Source organism: Erpetoichthys calabaricus, chromosome 9, assembly GCF_900747795.2.
Source record: "Erpetoichthys calabaricus chromosome 9, fErpCal1.3, whole genome shotgun sequence".
NCBI lineage: Eukaryota > Metazoa > Chordata > Cladistia > Polypteriformes > Polypteridae > Erpetoichthys > Erpetoichthys calabaricus.
Window position 1 is genome coordinate 72,354,560 of NC_041402.2, and position 14,990 is coordinate 72,369,549.

The 14,990-nt window shown below is 36.6% G+C and overlaps 1 protein-coding gene across 1 annotated transcript; it reads right to left on the minus strand.

Annotated features, from left to right (window-relative positions):
* Positions 1 to 1,240: 1,240 nt before the first annotated feature.
* On the minus strand, positions 1,241 to 13,892 carry ciao2b (cytosolic iron-sulfur assembly component 2B). Its single transcript, XM_051932059.1, has 5 exons — positions 13,703 to 13,892; positions 10,268 to 10,345; positions 9,678 to 9,803; positions 1,886 to 1,931; positions 1,241 to 1,584 (listed from the first exon to the last, which is right to left on the minus strand). Exons 1-5 carry the CDS (start codon positions 13,829 to 13,831, stop codon positions 1,487 to 1,489), a joined length of 477 nt encoding a protein of 158 aa, XP_051788019.1. The 5' UTR covers positions 13,832 to 13,892; the 3' UTR covers positions 1,241 to 1,486.
* Between the last annotated feature and the right edge of the window lie 1,098 nt (positions 13,893 to 14,990).

Genomic DNA, 14,990 nt, shown 5'->3' on the forward strand with positions numbered 1-14,990 from the left:
GTGTGCCTTTCCAAATCATGTCCAATCAACTGAATTTAACACAGGTGGACTCCAATTAAGCTGCAGAAACATCTCAAGGATGATCAGGGGAAACAGGATGCACCTGAGCTCAATTTTGAGCCTCATGGCAAAGGCTGTGAATACTTATGTACGTGTGCTTTCTCAATTTTTTTATTTTTAATAAATTTGCAAAAACCTCAAGTAATCTTTTTTCACATTGTCATTATGGGGTGTTGTGTGTAGAATTCTGAGGAAAAAAAGAATTTAATCTATTTTGGAATAAGGCTGTAACATAACAAAATGTGGAAAAAGTGATGCGCTGTGAATTCTTTCCGGATGCACTGTATACATCTGAACAAATCAGCACGAGGAGGAAGTTACTTCTATAAAGGATATATGAATTTAAAAATGTCACATTAAAACTGAAAAGTAACATAAGCAGGCCTGACAATGTTAACATATGTTAACTGAATGTTAATAAAGTAAGCAAATAAAGTTACCAAAACCTAATTTAATTCTTGTTTCTTAATTAGTTCACCACCCAGGCATGCATACATGTAATAATTTTACCATTTTTTTTTTTTTAAATATTCTGTAAACAATGATTGTTAAAAGTAAACACTTTTGTTCATGACCTTGGACAGAAGACAGTATTTAAGGGAGAAATTAGGGGATTATTTATGCTAGGCAACAGTTAACTCCAACATAACAAACACTGTTGCAACAAAGTCACTGAAAGATGCTTTCTCTGATAAAAAGTGGGGTCTTCCCTAAATTGTTGGGTGTGTGTGTGTGTAGTTTCTTGTTGATAATGCATATAACACAATAAGTTTTATGTGATAGAAATTATTTTCTAATTGTGTATGATGAAAATAATGTTAAGAGATATTTTCTGTTACAATTGTACATACCAGTACTCAAAATCTCTGAGTGTTTTGTCTGTCTTGCTTTGGTATAGATTTTAAGTGAATAAGTGTTCATTCACATTCAAAAATTAACATCTAAGATACGGGAGACAAAAAAAAAAAAAATGGAATAAAGCTGATTATATTATGACTTTTTTATTATTGAGACATATGCACTAAACATACCTAGAAAAATGCAAAACTTTGGAAGAGGAAGCAGAATTAATACCTGGTTATTAAACAGAAGAGATAGGGTCTGAATCCAGGTAAGGTACTAATTTAAACTTTACTTGGTCTATTTAGAAATGTAAAACTTAAAAAAAAAAAAAAAACTGTAATAAGAAAATTTTTTTTATTTAAAAGGAACAATTTCCAGTTAACACAGATTAGTTTATTAAATCTAGGAACTTCTCAAATGTCTAAGCAAAAGTACAGTGCTTCATTCTTAATCAATGATAAGGGCAATAAAATACCTTCCTAGAAAGCAAACCATCATCTCTTACAAAAGAAATGTAAGAAACTACATTTATAGTAAATAAAAACACAGCAAGGCTGTGCTGACATTTAATGGAATAACAAGATTAAACTCTTGCAGACAAACACTGGTTCACAACCTCCAGGAGATGAGTGTTCTCTAATGCTGCTGCCACTCTTTCTTTGTCTGCCAGTTGCTTGTTTACTGAAAGAAAAATTACAATTATGTTATTAAGTAAATAATTACTTTCTACTAGATAACTGATCAATAAATTTTCTTTGAAAAACCAGAGATTTTTTTATATCAGGGTATGCTACCATATAACAGAGCAGTTAAGATAATACAGTCTTTGCAGAGCATTTATCCTAAATATATTTTTCAGCTATACATCAATCTACATTTTGTCTTTTAACTGGCTATAATTTGTGTAGTAAAACTTTTTATTTTTATTGAAAAATAATGGAAAAATTAAATATCAAAAGACTGAGGAAAAATTATAAAATACCTGCTTGTTCAGAGGCATGAGTCCCAGGTGAAATATGTACATCAATCTGAAAACAAAAGAAAAATTCTCTCTTCTGTTACAGCTTAAGGTTAAGTTTATTTAATCAATCTTTTTTACACCAGAATGCAAGAAATGTCTCTGCTCGGTTGCATTCACATAGAGAAGAGCAAAAAGCACATAAGTACAACACATTCAAATTTCTCAGTTAGACACATTTGTATTCCTTTGATAATTACTTATAACAGTGAACATTGGTTTCACCAGATACTGTCACCATACACATGCGAAAAAGTCCCTATAGTTCTAGTGCTTTGCTACAGTACATATAATGTTTTTATATTACATTAAAAAATGTATGGCACCAGGGAGAAGGAAACTCCTGGCAGTTTGTGCTAGTCTTTATTGGCAACCATCCATCCTAATTTACTGAAGGCAGGCTCCACATATAACAGGTGGAAGTCATCAGCCTAAATAATTGCAGTTTCATCATCAGTGTTCTGTGGTACACACATATAAAGTCATCCACATCAGCACCAATAATTCTAAGATGTATTTCTGGTAATCTGTTCAAGATGGACTGGATTGGATCATGCTAAAAAGATATCATAAGGTCTCAGTATACTTTGAATAATCTCAGTCTGGAGAGAAACAAATTGTCACTGATTGCACTTGGTATAGTTATCTTTTGTACAAATATTCCAGTTACTATCAATATTTTACAGTGGTATGCAAAGGTTTGGGCACCTTTGCTTAAAATGTCTGTTACTGTGAATAGTTAAGTGGGCAGAGACAAACTGATCATCAAAAGGCATGAAGTTAAAGATGGCACATTTCTTTGCAGCATTTTATGCAAGATTAGTGTATTGTTTTTGTTTTGTACAACTGTGCAGTGACAAAAAGAAAGGAGAACCTTGCAAAAGTTTGAGCACCCCAAGATGTCTCAGATAACATTTACAAAGGTCTCAGACCTTATCTAGCTCATTAGGGTTGTAGTTTGTTCACAGTCATCGTTAGGACCCCCCAGGTGATGCAAGTTGCAAAGCTGTATAAATTCTGACTCCTCAAACCTTGTCCCAACAATCAGCAGCCATAGGCAGCTGCCTAGAACTCTGAAAAATAAAATAAAATATCTGATGTTCACAAAGCAGAAGAAGGCTACAATAAGACAGGCAAGGCATTTTCAGGTAACAGTCTCCTTGGTTCATAATGTTATTAAGAAATGACAGTTAACAAGAACAGTGGAGGTCAAGCTGATGTCTGGAAGACCAAGAAAACTTTCTGAAAGAACAGCACATTGGATTGCTAGAAAGGTGACTAAAATCCAACTTTTGACTGCAAAAGATTTTCAGAAAGATATAGAACACTTTGGACTGGTGGTGCACTGTTCTACTATGTAGCAATTCCTGAACAAATATGACCTTCATAATAGAATCAGAAGAAGAAAACCTTTCCTGTGTCCTATCCACAAAATTCGGCACCTGACATTTGCAAATGAACATCTAAATAAGCCTGACACATTCTGGAAACAAGTCCTGTGGACTGATGAAGTCAAAATAGAAATTTGTGGCCACATTGTGCAAATGTATGTTTGGAGAAAAAAGGGTGCTGAATTCCAGGAAAACACCACCTCTCCAACTATTAAGCATGAGGGGGACTGATGATGCTTTGTGCTTGTGTTGCAGCAAGTGGCACAGGGAACATGTCATTGGTAGAGAGAAAAATGAATTAATATAAATACAAGCACATTCTGGAAGCTAACATCACAAAAACTTTAACATTAAAAAAGTTAAAGATACAAAGAGGACGGGTCCTACAACAAGCTAATAATCTGAAACACACCTCAGAATCTACAATGGAATACCTCAAGAAGCACAAACTGATGGTTTTGCCATGGCCCTCACAGTCCTCCAACCTAAACATCATTGAAAATATGTGGATAGATCCCAAGAATCTTACAGAATTAGAAGCCTTTTGCAAGGACGAATGGGTAAAAATACCCCAAGTAAGAGCTGAAAGACTCTAAGCTGGCTACAAAAAGCATTTACAACTTGTGATACTTGCCAAATGGGGTGTTAGTAAGTACTGATAATGTCAGGTGCCGAAATTTTGCTTCAGGACCTTTTTAATTTTTATTATTTTTTACCTGTGAATGATGGAAATAAAAATTTTATCTTGCTTCAAATATTAAAGAAGCGTGTCATCTTTAACTTTATGCCTTTTGGTGATCTGTTCATCATCTGCTATTCACAGTAACAGACATTTTCAGCAAGGGTGCCAAAACCGATGCATGTTACTATATTATATATATATATATATATAAAAAAAATTCCTTTGTGCGTCCAGGTGTCCGTGTGTGGGTGTCTTCTGATGAAGTGCGCACGCGCGGCGCACGGTGCAATGCGCGATATTACTGTTAGAGAAAGTTAGAGGCGTTTTACGGAAATACAAACCAGTATTACTGCGAGAGGAAATTAAAGGTACACAATACAGTGACGCATATTACAGCCACATACAAGCCAGTATTACTGTCAGAGGAGATTAAAGGCATATTACCGACGCGCATACCTGTATTACCGCCAGAGAAAACTAAAGGTATATGACGGACGTACAAGCCAGCAGACGTACAAGACGGCATCCTTCAATAAGGGCGCGCACAAAAAGGCAAGCCTCAAAAGGGCAACCTCAATTGGGCGCAGCAAATAAAGGAGCGCGTAAATAAAGATCTGCACATTTGTTGCTCTTCACATATTCCAGAGCCATTTAAACTAAATTATCTATGAACGCCTTTATTCGCCGCGCTAAATTGAGGTTGCCCTTTTGAAGCTCGCCTTTTTGTGCGCGCCCTTATTGAATAGACCGTACAAGACAGTATTACTGTCACAGAAAATTAAAGACATACAATACACAGCGGCAGCCCACGAAGAACGGTCAGCTCAGCAAGTAAACATCAACAAAAGAAAGGCTGAATGACAAGGAAAAATGCGACCAACAAAAAGAATGAGGTCAAAGTCCCTTGCCATTTAATATAGACTGTTCCTACTAATGTTTATGCAATACTGTTCTAGCGCCCGTTATTGTAATGGGCTAAATGACTAGTATATTACACACACATCTATATATATAAAAATGGAATGGGTGGGTCGTCGGGTGGGCCTTTTTTTCATTCCGTCGTTTTTTCGACGTTTTGAAAATGTAGAATGATTATTTGATTTTTTTGTTTTTATTTGATCGTGTCTATGTAGCCCCCGTCGTAATAAAGTATCGCTAAATCGTCATTTATCGTAATTCATTTTTGACGTATAACGTCGCCGTCGTCGAGGTCAGTCATACCACTGCAAAAAATCTGCTTACGGTTGAAAGACACGCCCTACTCACTGGACAGTTAAAAACACCAATCAAACTAACGATGACATCAAGTATTACCCAATCAAAAGTAGGAAAGGAGGCATCTTCATAAAATGCGTGTGGGATGATTTGCATGAGACGCTGCTTTAAAAAAAAAATGATACAAAAAATACGGGATAAATCCCGTCCAGTATTGATTGAAAATGGGACGCGCAATTTCATTCTCAAACGCGGCACGATTCCGTATTTTAAAGGACGGGTGGCAACCCTACAGTGCCAGGTAACCACCCATACAATCAGATTGTGATTCAGACTAGGAATGCAATGAATGTAATTACCCCGATCTACATACAAGGCGAAAGTCTTGCAACATTCAAAGATCATGGTTTGGGATAATTACTACTTATTAAGTACAACATTGAACATAAAAGAGCTTATGAAGCCTTGAACCGAAAAAAGCAAGATCTCACAGATCGTAAAAAAAAAAAAGGAGGTAATGTCGTTTTACTCGCTGTAGATTTTACTCAAACATTACCAGTTATTCCACGAGGGAGACCAGCAGATGAACTCAACGCGTGTTTAAAATCCATGCTTCTCCCACGGTCGGTTATATGTCGCGTGTTCTCGGGTAGGTACACCAAAAAATGTATACATTTAAGCATGTAATGGGCAAAGAAAAAATGAGGTATACCCGAAGGCACTGCAGTAGTACTCAATGTAACTTTACTTCTTAAATGTTAATGTTTTACTGTTTAATAATTTATACGCTTCTTATATATTGTTCAAATTCTTTTATCAAAATACCAGTGACAGCGCAATGCACGATAACATGGAGTGAATACACCATACGCATCTGCCCACGGCCACCCTGGTGTGCGCAGATAGGAGTTGATTCTAAAATAAAATAAACATAAAAAGAGTAATACATTCATCACCCATAAAGCTGATAGCAGACGTGACGTATTATATGTGTACCATATTTCAAGTCAATACGTGAAACGGTTTGCAAGCTACATGTGATTTCAAATCCTGGACAGACCAACGAAAAGCCACGGTAGCAAATTATAGAAGAAGATTTTACTGTTTAATAATTTATATTTATATGAAATGTGCTTCTTATATATTACTTCATATTCTCATATGATAATGATGTTAATGTTGTTTATATTGATTTCTATGTTATTGTAAGTGCATCTATGTGTGTATATGTATGTATGTATGTGTGTATATATATATATATATATATATATATATATATATATATATATATATATAAAAATATATGTGTATATGTATATATAACGAGCTGTATATACCCGGCGTTGCCCAGGGCAGAAGTAACCTAATCGGTCAAACAGTTACATATATACCAAAGTAAACCTAATCGGTTAAACAGCTTCATATATACAGAAGCGAACCTAATCGGACAAACAGCTAATCTATATACATAAGCAAACCTAATTGGTCAAACAGTTACATAAATACAAAAGCAAACCTAATCGATGAAACAGCTTCATATATACAGAAGCAAACCTAATTGGTCAAACAGTTATGCATGTGCAGAATAATTTTACAAAGATTATGCGTGTTAACAATCATTAAAAAGAAAAGATTCAGGAACTCTTCTTCTATATGTGATGAAGCTGGATGAAGCTGACTTGACGAAGACGTAGGTGGCATAGATTGGTTTTTCTAAAACAGAACAAAAAAATGAGTATCTATTATTATTTTAAATTAGAATGAAAATGAGAACCTTGATTAGAGATAGATTATCTGTATTAAAATATGTGCATGAATAAACTTTTGGTAACTCTCTAGCAAAAGTTTATTCATACAAATTGGCATGGGATGGCTTTGTGAAAAAGTAAAAATTAGATAAAAATAAATTGAGAATGCGTACTTCGATTTGACTGAGATTATCTGTAATGATGAAAAAAAAGTTTAGTATGTTTTTTTTTCCATACGGGAAGGATGTAAAACCTTACATAGGCACCCTTCAGCCCGTACTGAAGGGTACTGTCAGATTGTTACTGACTAAAAAACACCCTTTTTATTCCACAGCTACCCCAAAAACCAGTATTAGGCATTACTTTGGGGTGGCAGTAGTTTAGTTATGAAACAGCTGGGTCCTGAAAAAAATCTGTCTTATTAGTGGCTTCATCACATATAGAAGAACAGTTCCTCAATATTTTCTTTTTAATGATTGTTAACACACATAATGTTTGTAAAATCATTCTGCACATTCATAACTGTTTGACCAATTAGGTTCGCTTCTGTATATATGAAGCTGTTTAACCAATTAGGTTTACTTTGGTATATATGTAAGTGTTTGACCGATTAGGTTACTTCTGCCCCGGGCAACGCCGGGTATATACAGCTCGTATTATATATATATATATATATATATATATATATATATATATATAGAGGTAAAATTCTGTCACAACGAATATCTTTACAACAAAATTTTCATTGCAACGAAGTAATTTTATGGTCCCAACAGTTTCCCCATATGACACATGGCGCTTCACTGCAGCGCTGGGAGCCTACTGTTGCCCTGCCCTGGCAACGGACAAACAATCTTCCACAGCACTTCGGCGTGTCGTCCCGTTGGGTGGGGGGCGAGTCCCAAAAGAGTTCAGAAACCTCAAAATATGAAGATCAAGAAAAGGATGATTCAGCTTCTGATTGATAACTGTGCTGCCCACAACATGCTTCCACATTTAGATAAGTTTGCGTTGAATTCCTCTCACCCAATTGCACAGCAGTGCTTCAGCCACTGGATTTGGGCATCATTCGCACCCAGAAAGTGTATTACCGCAAGGAAATGCTGAGAAAAATTCTTGTCAGCATAACTTGTACACAGGAGGAGATGAAAATTAACACGAAAGAAGCTATTCACATGATTGCAAACGCCTGGACGCAAGTTAAAGAAAGCACTATAGTGACAAATACAGAATCTCATTACTACGAAATTTTCATTACAATGAAATATTTTTTAGGTCCCTGGCAGTTTGTTGTAACAGAATTTTACCTGTATTAGCCTCAATATAGCTTCTTATGCATAATTAGTTAATGAAACTATAGAAAATTGACAAAAACAACAACTTAATATTGGCATATACAGTATGTACATCTTAATGTAGGTTACATTGCTAAATGAAAAAACCTGCATGATGATTTCATAAGGTCTGTAGCAGTGGAGAGCACTTTACAAGCTTCAAGCCGACTTCATATGTTTCATAAAAAACAAAAAATGTGGATAAGAAGAATGAATTCCTAGGTTTAGATTTCAGACTGGTTACTGCCTTATGTGGAGTTTGCATATTCTGCTTGTGAGTTTTCCTTTTGAAATTATGGCTTTTTTATAGACCCATTACAAGCTGGGAATTGTGCATTAATGTGGTCTATGATCAGCTGATAACCGGTTTTAGTTTTTGTCTATTCTGGCTCCTGTGACCCTGGTCTGGATACGTAGGTTAGATAAAAAGATGAATGGATCCATGTAACTCAACAGATAACATTATACTACAAATACTAATCCAAGAAATTTTGTTCTGAGTCCCTTAACTCAACCAGAAGGTAGAGACAAACCCTGGATGGTACACCAGTCTCTATCTTGGGCAAACTCATGCGAGTGTTTAAACTACTGTAACTCACCCTGATATGAAAATTTCTGAGATGTGAAACCAGAGTACCTACAGAAAACCATGTAAATGCAAGACAGATTTGCAAAGTCTATAGAGGTTTAAACCAGGACTGGACTCAAACCCAGGAGCATGGAGTTGTTAAGCACTAGCTCTAAGTACTGCTCATGTTCCAGCATCACTTAACGGCTAGAGCGATTTTCATGAAACATGGTACACATGTTTCTCATTGGTCAACCAAAAATACTGTAGGGTGAAATCAGACCTAACCCACCCACTTCTTGGTAGGGTGGGGGTGATCTTGAGGTCTTGTATGCACATTAACATCCAGTTGACACTCAGAACAACCACCAGAGGTAGAACTGGAGGTGACTGCCAGCATTCCTTATGTTTGAGCACCACTGTGCCCCTGTTGCTTTTGAAATTAAATAAAGTTGGTCGGTTCCGAGCATCAACTGTATGATAACATACATACAAGACCGCAAGACAAGCACTTCAGTGAGTCTTCATTGTTTGTTGATTTATTTTTATATTTAAAGTTGTGTTTTTTTTTTAATTATACTTTTCTCAAACAATTAAAAAAAACAATACAAAAAAACACTTTATTTTCTTCCCGGGCAACGCTGGGTATTTCAGCTAGTGCAAAATAAAGTACACAAGTATCATATTTGATAGTGTCAGCTGATGACCTTCAGACAAACAGGATGCTATAGTCTTTACTGTATGTAGACTGTGTAGTTTTAATCATGAGGGTCTTCTATATTGTAGAAGCACAGAACAGAAAATAAGAAAAAACTAACCTTGAAGCGTTCTGGTAAAGATCGAAGAAGTTTGACTTTAATTGACAGACCAATCAAAGTAGCCATGCTGCAGTGAGGAATTGTAGGGGTAAACTCAACTGATACTGTGCTTTCATTATCATTCACCTAGAGAAAAGTGATTTCAGAATTTATACAATTTTTATTTTCATGTATAAACTAATGCACAAAGAGGAATTGCAACTTACTGTTTATACCAACTGAATACTTAATACTGATACTCTGAATGCAGAAAAATCTCATACAATTTTTGCATTTATTTTCAATTATCAAATTAGTAACATTTTACATTAAACCTCTATTCCATTCCATCTGAACTAGTGTGGTGCGGAGGTGTCACCTGTTGCATGGCTATACTCGGGTCCTAATCTGGGATCCTGAGGTGGTTTGTCATGTGGTGGGTGCGGCAATGCACTATATCAGGGCCTGTTCCTAACCTCCTCCTCCTCCTCTGTTTTTAGGCAGTACTTCAAAATGCCAGTTAACAAAGGTCTTCAAATAATCCAAACAGACCGAGTAGTTGCTAACTAAATGGGTACAGAACAATTAGACAAAAGGAAAAACAAACTTACATGCACTCTCATTTGTTCCACAACATTTAATTCTTCTAATGACAGAGGATGTTCTGGATCATTAATTGATCTTATTAAATGTAAAATATTAAGGAGAAAAAAAAATCAGATCACTGTACAGGTACCATTAACATTCAGATATTGCTAACTACGACTTAAATTATCAAGGCCCTGCAGCAGTTATTTTAGCTAACACGGTTAACAATCTATGAAACTGACCAAAAACATGTCACTTATGCTATAACATGTGTTCCTCTCTAGCCTAATGAATATGCCATTAAAATCCTTTACTTTATTATTGATTCCACAAGCATGAAACAGAAATATTTTTTTAAAGCACATCACTTGACTGATAAGCCCTGGACACTACAGGTACCATAAGTGGGTATGCATGTCAAATTACACTATGCAACTCTGAATCTACTGTCATTCTCCAGTAGTTTTAGATTGCGTTGCCTTAACAATACCTATTAACAAGAATGTTAATGTATTTCCTAAAATGGCTGTTAATAGCCTCATTATGGTCTGCACTTCTGCTATTCCATCCTATCCATGTTTCTCCAGTCTCAAAATCTTTTTACTTTTTCCATAGTTTTTCACTACATTATAAAGATTAAAATGGCTAACTAAACAAAAATGTATTCCTGCATGTTTAATGTTATTTTTCAAATCTGGCATTTTGTAGTGTACACTTCCACTACTATTATTATACTGTATATTAATACATTAGTTGGACTTGCAATTAAGAATTTCACTATACTGTATCCAAACAGCGACCCTACAAAGACCTAAAGTGGAAGGTGGCATGGCTCTATCTAACTTTCAATTTTATTACTGGGCAGCAAATATACAAGCTATTAAAACCTGGACATGGACACAAATAGATGAACATACACAGGCTTGGTCCGCAATAGAAATAAAATCCTGTAGTACTTCTTTATATTCTTTGCTTTGTACCCCAATAAATGCAAGTGATCGCCAATATACTAATAACACAATTGTGCTTCACTCACTCAGAATATGGAACCACTGTAGGAAGCATTTTAAGATAAAGAAGCTTTTATCTGTGGCACCTCTGCATGAGAACCACCTTTTTCCACCCTCTCAAACATATGCAGTTTTCAATGTCTGGAAAACATTTGGGATTAAATCACTTTGAGATCTGTCCATAAGACAACGTCTTTGAATCCTACGAACAATTACACTCCAAATGTAACTTTCCAGCAACACATTTCTTTCACTACCTTCAAATCAGAAACTTTGGTAAACAGAACCTGTCCAATTTTCCTCACCTCCCACCTACCTCTATGCCGGAAAAAATATTGCACAGTTTCGAGGACTCAGACAGCATTTCTGCAATATATAAAACCATTTTACAGTCCCTCCCTTTCAAAGATCCAAGAGGACAATAGAAAAAGGATCTCTCACTCAACATCTCAGAAAAGGAGTGGAAGGTAGCGATGCAGAGAATTAACTCAAACTCCATATGTGCAAAGCATACAATTATTCAACTCAAAATTATCTATCGAGCACATCTGTCTCACTTAAAATTGTCCAAAATGTTTCCAGGGCAAGATCCAACCTGTGAACGCTGCAATCAAGTTCCAGGCTCACTGGGTCACATGTTTTGGGTCTGCACCAAATTAACATCATTCTGGACAAAATTTTTTAAGTGCCTTTCAGACAGCCTTGGTGTCACAATCCCTCCTAATCCACTAACCGCTGTGTTTGGTGTTCTTCCAGAAGGCATTAAAGCGGAGAAGGACAAACAAACTGTGATTGCCTTCACTACACTATTGGCACACAGACTTATTTTGCTCAACAAAAGGCTTCTGCAGCACAGTGTGTAAACTGCAAATGAAAACAGTCATACAGATTAACATTAGTGACATGGGCACTAATGCTGTCTTCGGTGACAACGGCAGTTTATCGAGTTGCCATGTGTGATATCACACTTGGTTCTATTCACATGCATTTTTGTGTGGCTTGATATTTGGCAGATGAATCCTCATATTTTTCTGAATAAAAAGCAAAAGCACTGTAAAAGGCATGTATGAGTTTCATGTACAGCAAAATATCATTTTTGGCATTAAATATATCTTTAAATTCAAAAAATAAGGAACATTCTTCAGCAGCTACAATTAGTAGCTGCTAAGGATTTTTCCCATTCTTTCATACAGCATGGGCAGTGTGGTATCTCTGAGCCTAGGGATCTGTGCAAGCAATCAGAAGGTTGCTGGTTCGAATCCTGTAAACAGCAGAAGTGACTTTACTCTGTTGGGCCCTTGAGCAAGGACCTTAACCTGCAATTTCTTTGTCATGGGTTAATCTGCAAGCAGGTCCTCTAACAGGGAAAACTTGGGGGTTGGTGGCAGGACTGGCACTCCAGCCACCGCATTAAAAAAAAAAAAAAAAAACAACTCTTAGTGTTCCAATGGGGTGCTGAGGTGTCAGCCACTGTACTCGGGTCCCAATACAGGTGGTTCGGTGTGTACTGGGTGCAGCATAGCACTATCACCTCATGCTTCCAACCTCCTTCCATAAAGAACTACTTTAACTGATTTAGATTTATATAGCATCTGAACTTTTAAGGTAGCCATTCTAACACTTGAAATTTCTTCCTTTTCAATCAAGTCTCTGGTAAATCTATTAGAAATTTCAGGATCACCACCATGATGGAGATCTTCCAAAATTCACAAAGCTATTCAGATGCCCAACCAAATATTGCATACAGTAACTTTCTTCTTACCTATTGTTTTCTATTGTATATATCAATTCCTCTAATCATTAAGTACAACGTTTGAATAAACTATAATCCCTTATTTTAGAAATTAAACATTTTTTTAGAAGGTTATGTTAATTTGGTTCAGGACCACATGTGGCCAGTGCCGATCCTGGCAACACTGGCTGCAAAGCAGAAACCAACTCTAAATGGGGTGACATACAGCCAATTTAGAATCACCAGTTAATCCTAAGTAACACACACGTCGTGGAGATGTGGGTGGAAAAACCAAAACAGAAAAAGAATACACAAATGCCACACTGTCAGCAACTGACCTCAGACAAATTTCCCTACAAGTTACGGGTGTACTCTGGTTTCTACAACACTATGCCTGCTCAAGTCTAGCATTTCCAAACTGTACTTACAGGTAATTCATTTTCTCTGTAGAGCACCGTGTTATGGTGCACGCTGTTCGTAGGGCTTTATTAACGAAAATCCGTTATGCCAAACACCATAACTGTTCACTAAAACATTCAGCAATGAACACAAATTTATCATCAATAGGAGAATGGGTGGAATTGCACATTTCAAATATTTATACAAACAACACAGCCCAAAGCAGTTAAGGAACTCCCCTTCCTTTGTGCTAAACTGCCCTTCGGTTGTATAACTAGTGCAAAAAAATGAACTTAAACAACAACCACGAAAAGGATATCAAAAATCTCTCTGTCATCAATAGGGTCGACAAAGTCCTCGTCTTCGTCCTCTGCTGTAAGCTGCCGCTCACCAGATCGCTGATAAATCAGCGGGTTCACGTTCTCTAGCCGCGTACCTTCAGCCATCTGTGTGCGCGGATGATACAGACCACCCTGTCAAATAAACAAGCACCAACCGGCCGGAAACACGACGTTGATGTGCTGCAAACGCGCTACGGGTCATCAGAGAGGACAGAAGGCACGGGTTGCAGTTGTTTAATGAGATGTGCTCTTTTCTTGTGAAATAAGATCAGCTAAAAAAAACAATCATTCTGCAATAAGAAAAAAAAAAACGTTTACCGCATGCTAACTGAAGATTCCAAAAACTAGGTTTATTCCATAATCGTCTTCTTTTTCTTTTAAGAAAATGTTAACAATCTTAATGTATTTTTAACAGGTAAGTGACTTCATGGCAATTTTAATAGCTATAAATTCACTTACCAGTGTAATCTGATTAAACCAGGATTGGGCCGGATTAACCTGTAGACCCAGTTCTGTAAGCCCTTGTTTTAAGAGTTTTTTTTTTTTCATTTCGTTTGATCTAAAAAAATGATACATTCCCATTGTTGTTGCAATGCTGCTTTGATTTAGACTTTCTTGTGTGTCAGAGTACATCTTTTTACAGATTCCTATAAAGCACTGTATTATGTCTCAGAGAGAGAGACGCTGACAGCTGGTAAGTGCAACACTAAAACTCCTATTTTTATTTTTTTATTTCACACTTCTCAGACCAAAGCAATCAAGCTCATTTCACATGAAGCAGACCTGCAGCACATGGCTGCATAATCAAACCCTGTAATTCAATTATTACAGAGTGCACATATACATAACATTTCTTCCCCACTCCCACAAACAGCCAAGAAATGTAAGTATATAATAGAATAGTGAAAAATGAAACGTAGTAACAAAGTCCTGCAAGTGTCTAAGGCAAGAATGCAACCAAGTGGGTCGTGGAGGTGGCTCCTGTGGCTGAATAACAGGCTCAGCTTCAGTTTGTGTTACATCAGGCTGGGCAACAGCATTCAGAATAGCCAAGGAACTTGCATTGTTTTTGTCAGCATATTGAAATTCTAGAGTAGATGATGGTGGTGATACCTTTCGAAGACATGTGGCATGCCACCAAGAACTGTCAGAAAGACCAAAAGTGGCTGGGCCAAGCTGTCGGGTGACTTGTACTGGAAAGGATCAGAAAGAGGCCCTTTTGTTATTGCTATGAGGTTTCCGAACTCTTACCCAATTCGAGACT